Consider the following 21,382-nt stretch of genomic DNA (forward strand, 5'->3'; position numbering starts at 1 on the left):
AAGCTTGTTTCCTTCAATAATTACAAGAAACCATCTCTACCACCAATAGCAATGGCTAAAAACACTACCTGAAACATTACCTGGAAGTACTTCCTTTAAACTCCTTGGCCTTTCACAGTGAACATGAATTGGAATAGATACATTAAGAGCATTGCCAAAGTTGCTGCGAAGAAGGTAGGCTCTCTCTACCCTGCTAGGAAGCTACTAATGCCGGGAAGTATCCTGTACCTCTATAAGGCCACTATTCGCCCATGTATGGAGTACTGTTGTCACATTTGGGCTGGTGCATCTGCTACGAGTCTCACTCCTGACAAGTTCCAAAAGACAGTCACCAACCTGATAGGTCCTTAACTATCATCTAAGCTTCAGCCTCTGTCCCATCAACGAAATCTTGCATTCCTCTGCCTGTACCCCCTCGACGTAAATACCCCCAACAAACCCAACAAGCAGACAAATCCCACCCCTATACAGTAGAGATCCCTAGGTGTAAGAAAGCATTTTACTCCAATAGTTTCTTCCCCAAAACTGGTAGACTTTGGAACCCCATTCTGGGATTCTGTTTCCCCAACTGTACTGACATGCAGAAGTTCAAGTGTAATGTGTATAGACATCATGCTGCTCAACTCCCTTTATAATACCCTTCAACTTATGTCCCCGATAGTAGCCCCCTACTTTAAAGTGGCATTATGTCTTGTTTGGGGTGAAAATTGAATAAAAAAAAGATAACTATATAATTTAGCAATTTAATTTATATAACTATCTTCATTGAATGTGAAGTGAATTATTTCTATTTAATATTGTTTGTCTGTTTCAGATGGATAGCAAAGAGATAAAAAGCAAGTTAAAAGCTGCCCGGGAGGCGCTTAAAAACAAAGATCACAAAGAAGCCTTGAAACATTGTAAGGTAAGAAAACAGTTAAACGTAGAGATTTTTTTTTGTTTTCTTTTTTAAAAAGAAGCTGCAGTTGTTGAGCTTTATTTTATTTTTTGTTTCTTTGTGTATGTGTGTGTGTGTTTTAAAGATGTCTATAAAATGGCATGCATTTCTTTCTAAAAAGAATCTAAGGAACGGATCTTCATACTAACATAATCCGAAGTGCCAATGGTGATTTTCTTGTAGGCTGCCTCTTGCAGGAGACATGCTCTGTGTTGGGATTTTTTTTTTTGTAGGTATCGGTTATCTACATGCGAGAATGACCACTAGTTTTAAAAAGTGATATACAACAACAACGATAGAGAAGCAAGAAGAAAAGCTGAAGCGAAAACAAGTCGACGTGGCCAAAGGTTGGTGCAGAGACTGATATTCACTAATAGACGAGCAAGAATAAAAATAGCAAAGGAAGACGTAAGATTGCAGTGAAAATCAGATGGAGAAGAGGAAAATAGTTTACTCCCTAATAGATTTAAGTGTTTCATTTTTACACGACTACAAACTACTTCAATTAAGATTTGTCTGATGATATCAGATCAGGTTGTCTGAAGATATCGGCAGCCTAACTTAAATGCACCCAACATTGATGTTATTGCTGCTTTTTTTCCATTCTCGTTACAAAACTTAATCATGTTCTGCAAAGCCCAAAACAATATAAACAATTTTTCACTACAAAACAACCAAACTAAACACCATGAATAAATATTTGGACATATCAATAACTTGAAGCATAAAAACTTTTGCCAAAATGATTGAACCTGAAAAGGATTGATATTGCTGCAAAACAAAACAACCAAACTAAACACCATAAATATTTAAAGATATAAAAGAGATAAAAGATATAAAGATATAAAGAACTTGAAGTATAAAACCTTTTTTGTTAAAAATTAGTGGATTCAGCATTAAATAACCAAAAAGAAGTGGTTGATATGGTGTAAAACAACCAAACCAAACAAAACAGTATGAATAATATCTGAAGATATAAAGAACTTGAATCATAATTTTTGTTTTTTTAATCCCTGGATTCAGCATTAAATAATCGAAAACAAAAAGTTTATAAAATGCTGTAAAACAAAACACCGAAATCAACCAATACGAATGACCAGTTTAACCTGAAAATTATTTGTAAGTTTAAAAAGATTTGAACTATAGTTGATTGGATCAATAAACTAGAAATTGCGTTCATTGACTTAATTCTGTCATTCTGCTTAACTGGACGAGCATTCATGATTTATTAATAACAGACCTACAATGAGAAATCAGACACAGCATAAATAAGGGAAACAATGATGACAACCTTTACTATTTAACGGATCCATATCATATGACACGTGTATTCTATTTGAGATGAATGTTTGTCGAATTTGTGTAAGTTATCAGTACTTTTTGGACAAACACTAGACCGTGTAATAATGTGCATGAAGGAATTTCCTGGCTTTATGAAGAGTCTCCTATGGTTCTCCTTCAAGGTGGCTGATTCATCTGTTGAAGAGCTGTTGTCATAGCTCAGGCACTTATGAAAGCTGGGTGCTACAGCCGACAGATCGATTTTTTAAAAAACAAGAATCCAAGTTTGCCCAGCTGGGCAAACTTGGGTCCTTTACCGGACAAATATCCAGTAAATAAAACGTTGTTTAGTAAATCGTTATTTTTTTTCATTTCCATACACCAAACATGGATATAAATATCACTAAAACATCCGATGGGTCATAAGCTTCATTTCGGTACCTAACTTGCCTTGGTGGATTGCCTGTAGGCTGAGACAAACCACGGCGCGCACACACACACCCACCCACACACACCCACACACACACTAACACACACACACACACACACACACACAGTACGAAAATTTATAATAGGATATGTTTGTTAAGCGAAAACAATATTATGTACTTAATTGTCAAACCGAAAATAGTAATATATCTAAAAATTACGAAAAATCATTGAGTAGAAATTTGTTTCAAGTTTGAAGTAATTTTTATGGAAAATTGAGTAAAATGACATTTTTCTTAGGTGTTGTAAAGTAGGCAGTGGGAGTCTAAATGCAGGGGGACATAACTCCGAAAGGAATATTTTAGATTACTTGTGTCATGGCTGCAATAGTTGTTATCTAAAGTGATAGACAGTTCTTTTTTTTTTTTTTTACTAAAAACACAAAAACAGTTGTTCTATTCAATGAGTTTTTGTAATTTTTGGATATATTACTATTTCTGACCTGACAATTAAGTATGTAATATTGTTTTTGCTGAAAACGATATATTTAAACAATCGATTTTTCAACTCTATCTTAACAAACACCGAAAGCTGCAATGAGGGAAATCAGTCATTGCTGCTACTATTATTACTGAACATCATTGATTTCAAATTAACTAGCGGGGAGTACCTGGCGTTGCCCGGGTGTTTGGAGGTGTGTGTGGCTTTGGTAAATCAAAACAAAAGAATAATAAAAAACCGTTGCCCAGGTGTTTGTTTAAAAAAAAAGGTTTTGGTAGAGGCGCAGTTGGAAAATAATAACATGTGAAAAAGAAAAAAATGTGTGACGTTAACCGTTCGCCAACCAAGAAATAGTAACGGAAAGACGTTTGAATTGACAGGTGCCCGCAATAAAGTTAACTCCTTACTTCTATTTGACCTCGTTAACATTTACTGCAGGGCAGGTTTTTTTTTGGTTTGTTTACTCAACTTTGGCTGGTTTTGTTTCCCCAACCTATTGGGGAGAAACCAGCTCCCCATCAAAAGGGGATTGTCCAAATTGAATAGCAATCGTGTGATATAAGGAATTTCCCTCGCATTAAAGCTGATTGCTACGTTCCCGGCGCGATTGCCGAGAACAATGTCTTCGCATTGAATTGGTTTCGCTTTTTATACGAAAAAGCCGAATCAACACGTGAGAAGCCAAAATAGCAATAATTTTGTAAAAGTCGCTGTAAATCCTAGATATTATTATCTAGGGGGTATATAAACAGTTCTAAGCGATAGTAACGACTCAGAGACCGTCGGCGAAAAAAGCCTTTTCGAAACATACAAAAATGCATGCGCCGCATTTGCCTCTTATATGTATAGACTAGCGGGGAGGGGGGTACCCGGCATTGCCCGAGAGTTTGGTGGTGTGTGTGGTTGTTAATGAAAACCTAAGAATAAGCGAAGTAAAAAAAAGAAAACAGAAAAACGAAGAGGGGGGGGGTAATCAAAACATCAAAAAGAAAAATACAAAGAAAACTAACGTAAGGCAAATGAACGATGTTAAATGTAAAAATCGAAAAAACAAAAAAGAAAACAGAAAAACGAACGTTAAAAAAAACATGTGAAAAATGGCTTAAATAAGCCTGTTTCGATATTAAAATTAAAAAATCGGTGGGTACCCGGGTGTTTTTGGGTGTGTGGTCGGGGGTGGATAAGCGAAGTAAAAAAAAAACAGAAAAACGAACGTTACGTGAAAAATGGCTTAAATAACACTGGTTCAATATTTAAATTTAAAAAATCGAAGAAAAAAAAGACATCTCACACCACGATTCGAACCCAAAACGTTTAGATAATGACCCAACGCGCTAACCAACTGTGCCAACAGCACGTACATGAAATTTAGTCAGTTCTTCAACTATTTATTTATTTATTTATTTATTTTTTTTTTTTTACACAGTGATCACCACTTATCAAGGCCCGGAAGCCACTCAGGGATAAGGGTTATTGCAAGTACATTACGTTAGTGAGGAGATTTGCTGAAATGTTTACTTAAGGGGGCGGTTCATTAGGAATTTGTTAACGTTGGACTTGAAGACATCCAAGTTGTAGTCCGGAGGGAAGCAGGCAGACGGAACAGAGTTCCACAGGCGTGCAGTTCTAAGAAAGAAGCTTTGTTCATGGAATCCGCGTTTTGATTTAGGCACAGATATAGAGTGGGGGAAATTTTTCACAGTGGTTTCAACTAGACGGGTGTTTCTCGTGAAAGATTGGCGAGGGGGGGCCAGAGATTGGAGTTCAGACGAGCATCTGCCATGGAAATAACGATAAAACAAGGACAGGCTCGCAACGTCTCTTCTGTGGGAGAGAGGTTGCAGGGTAGAGAAAAGGGCATCCCCCACTAAGCCACGAAGTCTATTTTGTACTCTGTCAAGGCATGATAGGCTGTTTTTAGCAGCTCCTGCCCAGATATGGCAACAGTATTCCATCCTTGGACGTACTTGGCTTTTATATAGATAGAGAATTGCATCAGTAGTGAGATATCTTCTGGAGCGGTAGAAGGATCCCACCATCTTTCCAGCGACCTTGGCAACAGACTTGATGTACGTGTTCCATTTCCAGCGACCATGGCAACAGACTTGATGTACGTCTTCATTTAAAGTAAATCAGGTCATGATGTCATCTGATGCATGCGTAGAACTGGTCATTGTCACAAGAGGACCGTTTTTGTTGACACCCCCCTTCCCTGTCGAAAATTGTTGATTTCGGAGCGAAAAAATTAACATTTTTGGCCAATTTTTCGGGCAAAGGATGGGGCTTCAATATGATACCGAGTTTGTGAATTTTTGTTCTGTGTGTCGAAAGTTTTTAGCAGACACACAAACACACATACATACAAACATATATACATACATACACACATTTTCGCTTTTATATATATAGATTAGATGATTATTATTGGCATTCATTTCCTTAATATCTTTCTAATTTAAATTCTTTCTAGAAAGACATCAGATATTTACGGAAAGGTCCATGTGAAGGATGCCAACAGCACCGACATTGTTTTTTCAGATCTAACTCCCAGTGACTACTGGCTGTTTGCAGACCTCAAAAGAATGCTCCAGGGAAAGACATTTTGGCTCCAATGAATAAGTGATATAGAAAACTGAGGTCAAAGGCAAATCTAAAAAAATCAAATTGTTAGAAAAGCGTTGGAAACAATGAGTCATATTAAAAGGAAACCATGTTAATAAAGTTGATTTTTGCCAAAGCAAAGAAGTTGTGTAGTTGTGTTTCTTTCAGCTATCGCCATGTGAACATGTGCGTGACAGTGTGTAAGGTCAGTAAACTAGAAGGCAGTGTGTGTGGATGCTTGCCTTTGTTTTAATGCGAACGTATACATGTATCGATGTAAATATTGTTGTTGAGCATCCATTCATTCATTTCAAATGAATCAGATGATTATTATTGGCATTTGTTTCCCCAATATCTTTCTAGTTAGAATTCTCTCTAAAAAGATATTAGTTACTCACCGGAAGGACCACATGAAGGTTGCCAACATCCATAAATGAAATTGTTTCTTTGGAATAAACTGGATTTGATCTTGGCACATTCAGGTTGTCTGTCCGTATTGTTGATCACTTAACCACTGTCACCACCCTGTTGTTGCTCCAGTGCAGTCTGTCCGGATTACTAAACTATTCCCAGCATGGGTCCATCTGTTACTGCAATAACTCCAATTATTTTGTAAGAAACTACATGACAGACCACGCATGCATTCTGTTATCAGTGCAACAATAACAGTCACTTGATCAGAGATTTTTTGGGGAATTATATTAAGGACCGCACTCTATCCTGCAGAAAATGTGCAAACATATCACTATACCTATTGCTTGTTTACAGAATGTCATAATTTTCTTGTATTTTTATTTCTCATTTTAATTACAGGCTGTACTGAATGTCGACAAAAACAACTACAATGCTTTGGTTTTTGTTGCTGTGGCCACATCTGAGATGGACCAGCCCGAACAAACAATCAAAGCTTATCAACGGGCGATTGAAACAAATCCCAACCAAATTCTCGCGTGGCAGGTAATAAAATTTACAATCATTTCATATAAATTATTTTGAAGTTATGAGTCACTGCTATCAAGACTTAAATATTAAGGATAATGTTTAATTAGATGAATAGATTAACAATTGTATGAAAATGAATATTATGAGAGGATTGAAAACCTTTACATTTGATCCATTCAAAATAGTGATGCCCAGCGACCATAACGCTTTGGATATTTCAAGGTAGTTCTAGAAAAATAGTCATATTTCAAAAAACAAAACACTTTAAGTCGTCAAAATACCAACATTTTGTTCTTTAATAAACAATAATTTACATGATGTATTTGAAAAGTTTTAGAAAGTAATAATAAAAAACGTTAATGTTTTGAAACGGCCAGTTTGCATCAATTTTTTATTTTACTCCTGTGGTGTTTAAAAGCTCAGTACAACTCCTTTATGAGGAATTTTGCAATGAAATTTGAGTGGTAATACCTGTTAGAGCATCTAGTGCTATCAGATCAGGCTGTCTGAAGATACTGGCTTCCTAATCAAAAATACACCAAACATTACTGGCGACCAGGGACCGCCTGTGAATTTAGTATTTCCTGGACACTTCTTCCTTTGGAGGAAACCGTTTAAACCTGGCTTGGGTGATCATCGTTTCCCCCACTCTTTATCTGTGCCTAAATCTAAATGCAAATTCTATGAACAATGCTTATTTCCTAAAACTGCTTGCTATGGAACTCTGTTCTGCTGGCCTGCTTCCCAGCTGACTACAGTCTGGTCATCTTCAAGTCCAATGTAAACAAGTTCTTGTTGAACCCCTCCCAAATAATCTTTTTCTACCACATTTCCATCACTAACTCTTAGTATGCTATTGTCTCAGTGACTACCGTACACTCATTGACTATTATACTTGAGTGGCCTTTGCGGTTTGATAAGTGGTGACTCCTATATATATATATATATTTTATATTTTTTAGAGGAAATTAGACCTGGAGTCTAAAAATCAGAGTTTAGTTTAATGTATTAATACTTTTCAAAGAAAACAGTGCCCATTGTACTGTAGATATATAATAAGCTCAATGGGTATAGATATCCTAGAGCTATATTAATATTGAGTAAAACGATTCATGATCTATATAATTATAAAACTCAAATGACCTTGTAATGGGTGTTGTAACCCAACATCTGGTTTGCGACTTCCGGTTGCACATGTGTACATAAACATAAACCCATAACAGCATAAACAAATAAACACAAATCGCTGGACCGGTTTTGTTCGAACAAACAGACGTCCTTAGAAAAGCGAATATCTTAAATTTATTGAATAAAAAACTTCAAGATATGGGAAGCAAACGCAAAACGTGATTACAAATAATACGTATAATAATCGTCCTGTTTCATATATATGATATATATTATACTAAATAATCAACGTGACAATAAAACTTATTGTTTTACTGTGTACGTTTTCAGCATCCCAATTTTTTTTTTTTTGCATTTAAATCATCCAAATAAACAATTGTTAATACTTTCTGCTTTTTTTTTTTTTACATCGTTCATTTCCGTATTACGTTTAAGTTATTATAACACAATTTTCTTACAAACTAGCGAGGGGTACCCGACGTTGCTCGGGTGTTTGGAGGTGTGTGTTGGTGGGGGTAGATTAAAACAATCCTGTTAAAAAAAAAAAACGTTGGCTGGTTGTTTGGAGGTGTAAAAGAAAAAAAATAGTTTTAGTATAAAGGTAGGCTTGAACCCCGAACGTTTGACGCGGAGGTGGAAAGGAAAGGGGAAAAAACCCTGCGACCTAACCATCTCGACCACGGGAACAGATGAATTGATAAGTGTGTTAAGTTGACGTTTATAAACCGAAATTAGTAGGTGCGACAACGTCAAGTTGCGGAAGCCAGTTTCTGTTTTCCCTGCTACGCGGCGATCAAACAATAAAAAAAAACACAAAAAAACTAACGTAAGGCAAACGAACGATGAAAACAGAAAAACGAACACGTGAAAAATGGCTTAAATAAGCCTGTTTCGATATTAAAATTTAAAAAATCGGTGGGTACCCGGGTGTTTTTGGGTGTCGCTAAGAATAAGCGAAGTAAAAAAAAGAAACAGAAAAAAGAATGTTACGTGAAAAATGGCTTAAATAACACTGGTTCAATATTTAAATTTAAAAAATCGAAAAAAAAACATCTCACACCACGATTCAAACCCAAAACGTTTAGATAATTAACCAAGGCCTTAACCAACTGAGCTAATGCGACGTACATGAAATTTGTTCGGTTTTTCAACTATTTAAAGTAAATTAGGTCACAACATCATCTGACGCATGTGTAGAATCCGTCATTGTCACGAGAGGACCGTTTTTGTTGACCCCCCCCCCTGTCGAAAATTGTCGATTTCAAGGTGAAAAAGTTAACGTTTTTGGCCAATTTTTCGATATTTTTCGAGCAAAGGATGGAGCTTAGATGTGATATTGAGTTTGTGAATTTTCGTCGTATCTGGTCGAAAGTTTTTAGCAGACATCCAAACATACATACATACTCACATACATACATACATTTTCGCTTTTATATATATAGATAAATCTACTTTAACCCGCTGACAACCATAAGAGCATTTTACAAGGGCGATTTACCCACTGCCTTCCTTTAATTTATTCTCCATTTTTTAATACACCTTTCTTAAAAACATTCATACATTTTCTTGTACACTACCAACATAAATAAATAACCCCAAAAATGTTTTTTTAAATTGCGTTACAAATAAATAATCAACGTGACATTGAAAAATATTGTTTTACTGTGTACGTTTTCAGTGTCTTAATTGTTTTTGTTCGTATTTAAATTAAAAGATATATCAAAATTTGAATTTAAATTTAAGTATTATGGTATCTGTTCAGTGCACATTTACCTATAAGAAGCTGTTAGTTTTTTTTTTTCAAAAATTAAACAATTATAAACGGAATGACTCATAGAAATGTATATTCTTTTTTCATTTTAATATACTTTCATAGAAATGTTCCTGTTATGTCACAAAAAACTATTTTCTTTACGTCACAAGTGTCACGCTCATACATTAATTCTATAGCTAATATAAAATACTGACCCAACGGGTCACGGGTAGTCTAGTTGTAAATTAAAAATCAGTTTCAGTTGTTTGTTTTTCCTTTTGAAACTGATTTTTAATTCACAAGTATGAATCGTTTCTCTCCCTCTCTCTCTCTCTCTCTCTCTCTCTCTATATATATATATATACTAGCAGAAGTACCTGTCGTTGACGGGGTTCAAAAACAGCCTACAGAAAATGGACTGTGATTGATGAAAATATGATAGGTTATGAAAAGGAGGGGGTTGTAAAGAGATAGGTTTTGATACTCAAAAATTTTACCCCAAGCAAAATATGATGAAAGTAAAGATAATTTTCGCGAAAATATATTTCTTTATATCAACTTTGTTTCCATTCGTAGCCAAGAGTGACCAACAAAATGTTTCCTTACAAAGAGAAAATGTTATATATATAATAATATAAATATACAAGAAATAAATGTTACCATAGTCAATAAAAGTTACTTTTATGGTAGAAAAGTTCATTGGTTTGTATTTTTTAGTAGTTTGTAAAAAAAATTTTTTTTTTAATTCACGAACCGGTTTAAAAAAAAATCAAAATGGCAGCAACTTTGAAATGGAGAGCCCTGTTTTCAATTTGAAGGAGGGGCACCTGAGCATTCTGTGTTAACAAGTTAAGAGAGTTCCGTCAGCGTAAGGAATATTTAAAAACATATTTTAATGTTTTCCGTTATTTTGTGCTTGAGGAATATTCGATTATGGCATGTGTAGTTTATATAAAAATTCATTTAAGTAGTTATCGCCTCAAATTTCGTTTTAATTTCGGTTCGCTGAAATTATTTCAAGTAAAGAGCATTAAAAACTATTTCAAAACAAAAAAAAAACATGAACTGAACTTTTATTGACTATGGTAACATTTATTTCTTGTATATTTATTTTTTCGGGCAGTCATTTGTTGGCTTTACTGCTAAACACTCTTACTAAATAATATCGACGAAATATCGAAAAACAAAGAAACAAAAACAGTTATGAAAAATAATGAAGCTTTACTTACTTTAGTAAAATAATCCGAAACAGCAAAATGGATATTAAAAAAAGTAAACACGTAATTACTTTAGTTTTTAAAGCAAAGAATCGATATAAGTATGAATAAGAAGAAAATGGTGCCCTTTTCAAGCAGAACAGCTTCGTTTCAGTTTTACAGTAATGAACGGTGTAGTATTGCGGCGTCAGATTCAGGATTGTACTATTGTAATGTAAAGAACACGCAGAAAGGGTTGTAATCAACTGAATTCCTTCTAGTACACTGACAAAAAAAAGCTTAAACAGATATATAAATAAAAAGGTTATGTAAATGTTTTTAAAAAGACACATAATCACGTGAGCAGGGTTTTTTTCCTTCTTTTGACACGATAACAAGTAACGTTCTTATTTTTTATTATTTATCTATTTATCTATTTTTAAAAGAGTGCCACATGCAAGTGGAGAAGGAAAAAAACAGAGTTATGCAAAATTTGTGTCGAGAATTGTCTGAAGTTCTGACTTTTTTTTTTGTTTTTACTTTAATAAGAACATGAATTTATTTGACACAATATGATTCAACTCAAAAAAATAAATAAAAGCTAACGTGAATTAAGATTAAAGTTAAGGTGTTATGGTAGACCCTCACCCCTTTTAAAAAACCTTGTTAAACTTTGTGACATATTTACATTCTATGGAGGTTAGGCGCGAACGAACCCCCAATAATTTTATTATACCATATTTCTTCAAACTGAAACATAATTATCAAAGTATACTTACGCGAATAGATATGAAAAACCTTTATTAAAGTTTGTGCCATATTTCCATGGAGTACAAGTGCGAACGCAGACCCCACAATTTTATTATACCATCTCTATTTAAGTTGAAACATACTTATCAAAGTATTCTTATGTACATCTATATCAAAAACCCTTGTAAACGTTTTTTTTCATTTTGTATTTCCATACTTTGTGGACCAGGCACGTACGCAGACCCCACAATTTAGATAGATCCTCTATACATCTTTTATCATTATATGTAATCAGTTTTTTAAAATAGTAAACTATATAGGAGCCTATTCGTGACCAGACACACACACACACACACACACAGACGTTCAGCTTTATATTATATATATATATATATATATATATATATATATATATATATAAAAGGAAACAATGACACTATCATAAAGAGAAAGATACTGAATATTTGCATGGATTAGTAAGAAATCCAAAATGATTAATCTGAGAAAAAAAGTTAAAATATCTTTTTTCTGTCCTGCCACTCTTCTCCATTTCTGGCATTTTGGAAATGAACAAGCAAAAAACTAATCAAAAATAATCCAAGAAATTTTTCAAGTTTCCATTTTTATTTTAAATTCTGCCATTATTATCCAGCAGAGCGTTAACAGTGTAAACTAAGAGAAAAATCTATCATGCATGTATGTGCAATGTATAAAAGTGAAACCTGTCTAGTGAAGGTTGAGGATATGTGTTGCATGGAGAGAAATGATATGATGGATATGTAATGCGAGTTAAAGATAGGCTTAAGTCTGATGTCCTCAGAGAAAGTTTAAATCTGGACAGATGTGGAGATTTGTGTTTGAATTTGGACTTCGTTAGCATGGTCACATTGAAAAACTAATGGATGATAGTTCTATAACTAGTAAATGCAGAACAGTTGAGGTAAAAGGCCCAGTTGGCAGAAGAAGACCAAGGAACATACAACTCAATAAGTTTCTAAAGTGTTTCATCTCATTAAACACTTGGGAAACTATGACTAATGTAGCAGTTTCTGAAGCAATTAACTGTAGAATGAAGTTAAATATTAATTCTTTTTAAATGGTAAAGATTGAAGATATGTGTTGCATGGAGAGAAATGATGAATGTGTAGTATGAGTTTTAAAAATAAGCATAGATCTGATGGTCCTTGAAGAACGATTAGATCCAGACAGTGTAGGGAGATATGTGAAGAACAAAAGATTTCATTGGTTTGGTCACATTGAGAGAATGGTAAGTTTTCCGTTGGTAGATGTAGAACAGTTGAGGAAGCAAGGTCAGTTGGCATAGGTAAAACATAGGATACGATAAGAATGAACTTTAGATATAAAGACCCTGCCAGAGATAGGTTAGTTTGTGTAATGACATTGTGGAGAGACAGCAGTGGGCGCCCACGAGTAGTGTGTGCCCTCTGTGAAAAAGTGCTGGCATATGAATTTGGAACTTGTCTGATATGGAAAATAAGAAGATTCATGCAAATTTAGGTGCTATTGTGGTTCAAGGTGACAGTATAAAAGGACGTTTATTTTGTTTGATAGCGGTGGCAGTGACATTTATCTTGTACACATGAGGTTGCTGTCAGTTGGGAAAAGAACAAAAAGAAAAAAAACAACGTTTGATTGGAGAAAAATAGAACGCTGATTGTTAAGAATTCCGAATTTGACCTTTTTTCTTCTTTCTCTGCTTTGAGGAGAAGCAAATGTTTCATTAAACACAACTTGTACGTCAGACAAACTTATATGACTAAAATAGGGATTAATTCTCAGAGAAAAACTATAGACAATCTTTCAGTTTAGAAGCCAGTTTCTAAAAGCCATCCAATACGTGTAAGCATGTAAAACAGATTTTAAACTGTATATGAAGAAAAAGTTTTATCTTTTATGAAAAGAAACTGGAGGGATAAATAAATACCTGCCAGAGATAGGTTTGGAAGTCATTTTCTAAAATCCATCCAACATGTGTCAGCATGCAAGACTACATATAATGATAATAGAACTTTTTTTGTTTTTTAAAGGGACTTTGTAGCTTTTATGAAAAGAAACCAACAGAAGAGAGTCAGGGAGATCTTGTGAAAATTTACACCAGATTAGAAGAACTTTATGAAAAGTAAGTAATGTTTTTACTTTTGTTTGTGTACCTTCGCCTGATCATCTTCATCGCTTATTCGCATCATTTTATAAATTGCATTCATTTTAACCTTCTACACTTGTCTGAATCTTGTTTCACGTTGAAAATAAAAATCTTTTCTTCTACTTTCACAGAATTTTAAATAAAGCAATGAATAATTATTCAACCAAAATGAACAAAAGAAATAAAAATGAATCCAGTTTTTGTTTTCGCATAATTTTTTTTTTCAAAATATCTTTTTAAGATGAAACATTAGTTATGTAACAATGTGAAATGCAGTTGTTAAAATAGTGCTAAAAACGGAATTTGCCACAAAACAGAGTGAAAGTTAGAAAGTGGAAAATTCCATTAGAAGTTAAAGATTAGAATTAAATCTGTGTGTTAGGATATTACGTCATGGCAGGAATCGAGATGGCAAAGAAGCCAGATAGATTCTATCTCTTGAGTATTTGACGTTAAAACAAATAGATGCTCTTTTGGGTGCTTTGCCACCATTACCACGGGTGATGGCTGAAAAAAAATGCAATCGTCTAGATCAGCAGTTGGTATCTCAGCATGTGTACCAAAAAGTTATGCTGATTATAGGAGTAGGCCAAACAGTTTTGGCTACATTGTTATGAAGAACAACAATGTTATTAAATATGTAAATATATTTTCTGTGCATTTGAAGAAAACAAGTGTAAAATATTATATGATTATATTTAAATGATATCACCTATTTTATTAAAGAAATATAAAAAAATTAGTTTCCTTTGTTTATATTGTGCTCTGAATTATGTGGTGGAGCAAACAAAATTTACTTTAGGGTTATATTTGGCCCATGACCTGTGGCTGAAGGTTGCTGACCCCAAATTTAGATAAACTTAGTGTAAAAACTAATTAAAATAACAAAAAGATAAGATGCAGCTCAGAGAAAATAACGATGTTATTGTTTCAACAAAACTTTGACTATTTTCTATCACAAAACAATGGACAATCAGTTGGGGTCAAAAACATTCTCCATTTAACATTAGATGTCTTATTAGTGCTATTACATTAGTTGTAATTTTGCATTTCTTATTTATTTTTTTAAAGGTATAGTATGGTTGTTCACTTCAAATTTCTATGGTATAGTTGTTTATTTGAAATTTTAATGGTATAGTTGTTTATTTCAAATTTTAATGGTATAGTTGTTTATTTCAAATTTTAATGGTATAGTTGTTTATTTAAAATTTAAATGGTATAGTTGTTCATTTAAAATTTTAATGGTATACTTGTTCATTTGAAATTTAAATGGTATAGTTGTTCATTTAAAATTTCAAGGTATGATTGTTCATTTGAAATTTCATTGGTATGGTTGTTCATTTGAAATTTCATTGGTATGGTTGTTCATTTGAAATTTCAATGGTATGGTTGTTCATTTGAAATTTCAATGGTATGGTTGTTCATTTGAAATTTCATCGGTATGGTTGTTCATTTGAAATTTCATCGGTATGGTTGTTCATTTGAAATTTCAATGGTATGGTTGTTCATTTGAAATTTCATTGGTATGGTTGTTCATTTGAAATTTCATCGGTATGGTTGTTCATTTGAAATTTCAATGGTATGGTTGTTCATTTGAAATTTCAATGGTATGGTTGTTCATTTGAAATTTCATTCGTATTGTTGTTCATTTGAAATTTCATTCGTATTGTTGTTCATTTGAAATTTCATTCGTATGGTTGTTCATTTGAAATTTCATTGGTATGGTTGTTCATTTGAAATTTCATTGATATGGTTGTTCATTTGAAATTTCATCGGTATGGTTGTTCATTTGAAATTTCATCGGTATGGTTGTTCATTTGAAATTTCATCGGTATGGTTGTTCATTTGAAATTTCATCGGTATGTTTGTTCATTTGAAATTTCATCGGTATGTTTGTTCATTTGAAATTTCATCGGTATGTTTGTTCATTTGTTAATTTGAAATTCTCATGGATGTGTTGTCCATTAGAAATTTCAATGGTAGTTGTGCTTATTTAAAATTTCAATTGTATGTTCATCTAAAATTCTAATAGGGATCTTCATTTGAAATTTCAATGGTATGATGGTTCATTTGAAATTTCAACAGTACAGTTTTACATTTTAAATTTTAATGGTAGAACTGTTAATTTGAAATTGTAATAATAGTGGTTTTTATTTGAAATTTCAATGGTAGTGTTGTTTATTTATAATTTCAATGGTATGGTTGTCATCTGAAATTCTAATGATATGGTTGTTCATTTGAAATTTGAATGTTATGTGTGTTTATTTGGTATGGTTGTTTATTGGAAATTTCAATAGTATGGTTGTTCATCTGAAATTTCAATGGTATGTTTGTTCATCTGAAATTCTAATGGTTGGGATTTTCATTTGAATTCTAATGGCATGGTTATTTATTTGAAATTTTAATGGCATAGTTGTTTATTTTAAAATTCCATGGCATGGTTTTTATTTAAAATTTTAATGGTATGGTTGTTTTTTTTAAATTTCAATGGTATTGCGTCATCTATTACAGTTGCAAAAGATCCACTTTGTTTTTTTATCTATTCCCCATTTTCTCTAAATATTTAACTTGTCTTTATTTAACCTTTTATTACTTGTGTCAAATATTTGATTTGTTCTGAGTATTATTCTTGCAACCATTCCCTATCTGTTCAATATTTCATTTGTATCCATCTGGCCCAACCATGCAAACTGTGTAGCTAAATTAGCTAACATTCTCGACATTTATTCTGGGACCCCAATCTCTTACAGTAAATCTGTTAAAGTACTGGTCCAAAATTTGAATTTCAGTAAATTGATGAAAAAAATTCTTAAACTGTGAGAAAGATCAAGACATAGAAAATTGAATGGAATAATCTGTCGCTAAATATAAAAATCAGATGGTTCTTTATGAGGTTCTCCACCAATTTTGAATAGACATTTCAAGATAGTCCAAGTGTAAATAAGCCACAATATTGTATGATGAAAATATGGTGTTAACATAATTCAATTGTGAATAAGTTTCTAATTTCTTTTGCTTTTTAGCGATCAAGAGAAACGTTTGGAAACTTTGCAGAAATTGGCTACACTCTCTACTAAAATTGGAAATATTGAACAGGTAAGAAAAAGTCGACAGGACACATAGACATGTGATTAGCAGGGTTGAAGGATTACATCAAATTAGTTTTCAAAACATTGTGTTTTAATGTATCTCACTAAAATAGAACCTTACTAAAAAAATACAATTGCGAATTGCTAAGGATGTCTATCCAGTGATGGCTGACAGAACAAGAGCAAGGTTGAATTTGAAATTCTGTCCATATTCTTAAGTTTGACAAGATACACTGGAAAACAGCCGGAGGTTATATCAACCCAATTGTTGTGAAAATCACACTCAAGATGAGAACAGTAGTCCGAAGAATACAAAGAACCAATCCTCATCATCTCCAAAATTCAGAAACGTAACATTACTAAAGTATGCCGAAATAAATGTGTAAGGTATTTAGTTGGAACGTGTTCTCTCCATGAAATTACATAAAATTAATTTTTCTGTATAAAAGAAAATTATCTGCCTTCTTTGATTGTCCTCACTGTATAATGATTTTTATGGATTTTAGCCTTGTATTTTTTGTCTTTTATGTGTGTGTATATATATGTATATATATATATATATATATATAATTTGTGTGTAATATTAGGAGTTTTAAGGCATAAAAGGAAAATGTCAGACAAAATGGAAGATAGGATAAGCATAGTAAAATAAGGATACAGATACATACACAAATATAAAAGGAACTTTGTGTGAGTTTATTCCCTACGGACTCCTAAATGGCTGATGTCTTTGATAAGTATCAATAATCAACAATCAAAAAAAATCCAATGAAGAAGGAACAGGGTATTTTGACCAAAGTTAGCACCTTATACAGTCTAACGTCACAAGTGTATTTGAAAAGCTTTATATTACACAAGCAGAAAGGCCCACCATATAAAATCAACAGTAGATTATTTGATATGACAGAGGCGCATTTAAAATGCATGTTACTGTTTAAAGCACAATTGAACCATGAGACTTGATTTTTTTTCATTTTAAACTTAAATTTAAGCCATCATGATATAAAAATAATTTTATAAAATCAACAATAGTTCTCTACAGTGCAATATAGACTACAATGTACTGTGGACTAAGTCACTACAGGGAGGCATGTGAAGCTTCCTCCTGGTGTACCATGATGGGTCCCTAACTAGAGCAGGCAATCAATTGACTGGGTAATTTCACCAATTTCAATGACAATAAAAATATGGAAGTTTGAAACATTCGTTGATCATCATTTAATCCTGGCCAATGTTGGGTCTCCCTGCTAGTGTATATATATATATATATATATATATATATATATATATATATATATATTTATATATATATTATAATTAATGAGAAAAACAGACACATTTTTTGTCTTTAGATAGATATAGATACACATATATATATATATATAGAGAGAGAGATAAATATGAGGGTCATTTCAAAATTCAAAGAGCTACCATTGAAGCAAACAACCTTTTTTGCTCCAGAATTTATTTTTCTACTAAGTCACCAGCATTCTCAATGCACTTTAGCCAGGAATTCAATGATGCATCTCTGTTTCTGACGCACGTCCATGACCGAAGTTGCTTTCCTAGTGTCACACCATCATTATCTGCAATGGAGATGAAACTTTCAGGTCATGAATGCATAAGTTCAATCATCATAACAATGCAATTTGCAATTCCCCATGATCCATTCGGACAGAATAAAAAAAACAATAGGCTAAAAACCATTCATTTGGTTCTATATCATTTTTAGAGAGTGACTTTGCTGTTCTTCCCCATTGCATCACTTCAGTTAAGACCCCCCCCCTCCGCATTATATAACATTGTACTCTATTCAAGTTCACCTATATCTATTGAATCATCCTCATTTCTCTAAATTATTTCGACGTTATCATGATATCAGTTGTTCTTGATCCTCTACTTAGAAGCTTTTAAACGTTTAACATTTCATCTTCCACGTCTTCGTAAATGTGTTCAGAAAGTTTCATCTCCATTGCAGATAGATAATGATGGTGTGACACTAAGAAAGCAAAATTTGTTTTACAATATCTTTGTCCAATATTTCTCTCAATTTATTTTATTTGTTTGTGAGTGAGGGTAAGCAAAAATGATTTTTCTTCTTTTTTAAAATCAATATTTAGGATTCAAACACATACAAGTAATAGGCATACACGGTTTCGGTCTTACTTTGAATAAATTACTAAAAAATCCTCAGAAAACCAACCTAATCAAAAAAACCAAAAGAAAACAACCTGATATTACTTTTAGCACCCCCCCCTCTCTTCCATCTGTTAAATGAAGAGCTTTTGCATCCTTCTATCTATTATTTATTTATTTGTTCATTTTACTATTTCGTTTACTTCTAATTCGTTTTCTTTTTACAATTGTTTTTACGGGTCTGTGTGTTCTTACTTATGTGGGTGTGTGTATGCTTTTACGTATCTTACGTGCAGTTCACTGTTATTTTTATATGTGTGTGTGAGTGTGTGTTCTTTTTTTTTTTTTTTTTTTACATGGTCACCATTTCTCAAGGCCTGGAAGCCACTCAGGGATAAGGGTTATTGCAAGTACAGTACGTTAGTATGGAGATTTAATGAAGTGTTTACTTAAGGGGCGGTTCATCAGGAATTTGTTTACGTTGGACTTGAAGACATCCAGGTTGTAGTCAGGTGGGAAGCAGGCAGGCGGAACAGAGTTCCACAGGCATGCACTTCTAAGAAAGAAGCTTTGTTCATGGAATCTACGTTTTGATTTAGGCACAGATAAAGAGTGGGGAACATTTTTCACAGTGGATTCAGCTAGACGGGTGTTTTTCGTAAAAGATTGGCGAGGGGCGACCAGAGATTGGAGTTCAGACGAGCACCTGCCATGGAAATAACGATAAAACAAAGATAGGCTCGCAACGTCTCTTCTGTGGAAGAGAGGTTGCAGGGAAGAGAAAAGGGCATCTTACACCATTTCTTGCCTTAGAAGGTCTCGAGACATGTATGTGCAAATAATATAATGCGTCCATACCTAGTTGCCTTGGCCAGCGGATATCTTCTTGGATGCTGGTCTCCATCTCGTGGGGAGTGATCACTGCAGACAGATGCATCGATAAATAACAAGATGGATTTAAAGCTTCAATCTTTTTATTCAAGGCAAGCCTATCATCTCGAACCCTGGTTGTCGGACACCCGAAATCTCCCGTCTGCATTCTCTGCTGCACAAAACCACTCTCAGCCCCTGTGGTCGTCAACCGGAAGCCTACGACCACAATTCCCGTGTCACCCCTAATTTCCCGTGCATTATCTCTAGGTTGATACCTGTCAAACCTAACCTTTTGTGACCCTGCCAAACTCGTTGATGGGAAATGAAATATACTTACATAACTTTCTATTTCTAAAACTACCTATATAGCAATTAAGCTGGGATTCCCAATACTACACATGTATTACACTTTTTCTAAATATTGAAGAGAATTTTGTTTCTAATGCTTATATATATAAAATTAAAATAAAAGATGAGGAATAAAAGTTGTATTTAAGTTTATTATATCATCAAAACAATAAGGAAAAGTTAGGGAAAAATAAATAAAAAAAAGCCTCTTTAGATCATGGCATTTCGAAGCTAAATGCTTCTCATTTTTTTGTACTATTACCTACATATATACTACTCCTTCTATTTATGTCGTAACTACTTTTAATTATTATTTACCATTTTATTCTATTCCTTAATTCTCATTTCATATCTAAATGTCATTAAGCCAGTTTTTCTATATTTGCATTTTGTATAATTCTGGCCTTCTCTTCTTCTGAAGACAAGCATTTAGCTTTGAAATGCCATAGACCAAAGAAGTTTTTTTCTTAAATTTCTCCTTAACTTTTTCTTATTGTTCTGATGATTTTATTCCACATCTTTCATTTTAATTTTATTGTTTGCTCCTCTTAATAGTGTTGAGCTTTTCTTATCTTGATAAATTTTGCTTTGTTAAAGATTTGCTCTTTGATAACATAATTATATAAATACACACACACACATCATGTTTAAAAATATATATATATTTTTTTCAGGCTGTGTCAGCCTATCAGAAATTGATGGAAGTGGCTGGTGAAACATCTCCAAAAGGAATCACGACTTTAAAGGAATTAGCAGAATTACTTGATAACAACAAAGAACAGTCTGAAATGCATGAAAATGTGGTAAGCACAATAAAAAAGAAACCAATTACTCATTTTTTATTGGAGATGGACCTGTGTTTTCAGTGGCATCCGTGCTTCCGTTAGTCCGGACTATTGCCAGATAACCATCCATTAATTTTTCTTGAAATATTGCCATAAATTGTAATTGTATTGTATTGTATTTCATTAAATAGATGTGCACAGTAAAAAAAATATTTTTTTACAAAAATTCCTGTTACGCCCCCAGGGGCTCAAAAGAGGTAAAAAAATGCCCCAAAATGGCCAAAAATGACACATTTTCCCCCATAACTTTTAATCCATCCATTAGATTTTTTTGAAACTTGGCGAAAATGTGGAGCCCATTGTCCTTAATATAAATCCAGTATGGGTGAACCTGGCAAATTTCTGGTTTGCAACTCTGGGGACTTTCAGTGCTAAAAACGCCTCTTTTTGTGGCTCTTTTTTCATATTT

The 21,382-nt window shown here is 33.4% G+C and overlaps 1 protein-coding gene across 2 annotated transcripts in view; it reads left to right on the forward strand.

The window, feature by feature from the left end:
* Nucleotides 1–21,382, forward strand: part of LOC145245741 (tetratricopeptide repeat protein 37-like) — a 155,618-nt gene that overhangs the window by 8,444 nt on the left and 125,792 nt on the right. For both annotated transcript variants that reach the window (XM_080107339.1, XM_080107338.1), the window contains exons 2-6: nt 815–904; nt 6,563–6,706; nt 13,567–13,658; nt 16,706–16,778; nt 20,803–20,931. In XM_080107339.1, the coding sequence (XP_079963465.1) occupies nt 815–904; nt 6,563–6,706; nt 13,567–13,658; nt 16,706–16,778; nt 20,803–20,931 (528 nt within the window). The remainder of the gene's footprint in view (nt 1–814; nt 905–6,562; nt 6,707–13,566; nt 13,659–16,705; nt 16,779–20,802; nt 20,932–21,382) is intronic.

Source organism: Euprymna scolopes, chromosome 23, assembly GCF_053919585.1.
Source record: "Euprymna scolopes isolate OS-2025 chromosome 23, ASM5391958v1, whole genome shotgun sequence".
NCBI classification, from domain to species: domain Eukaryota; kingdom Metazoa; phylum Mollusca; class Cephalopoda; order Sepiida; family Sepiolidae; genus Euprymna; species Euprymna scolopes.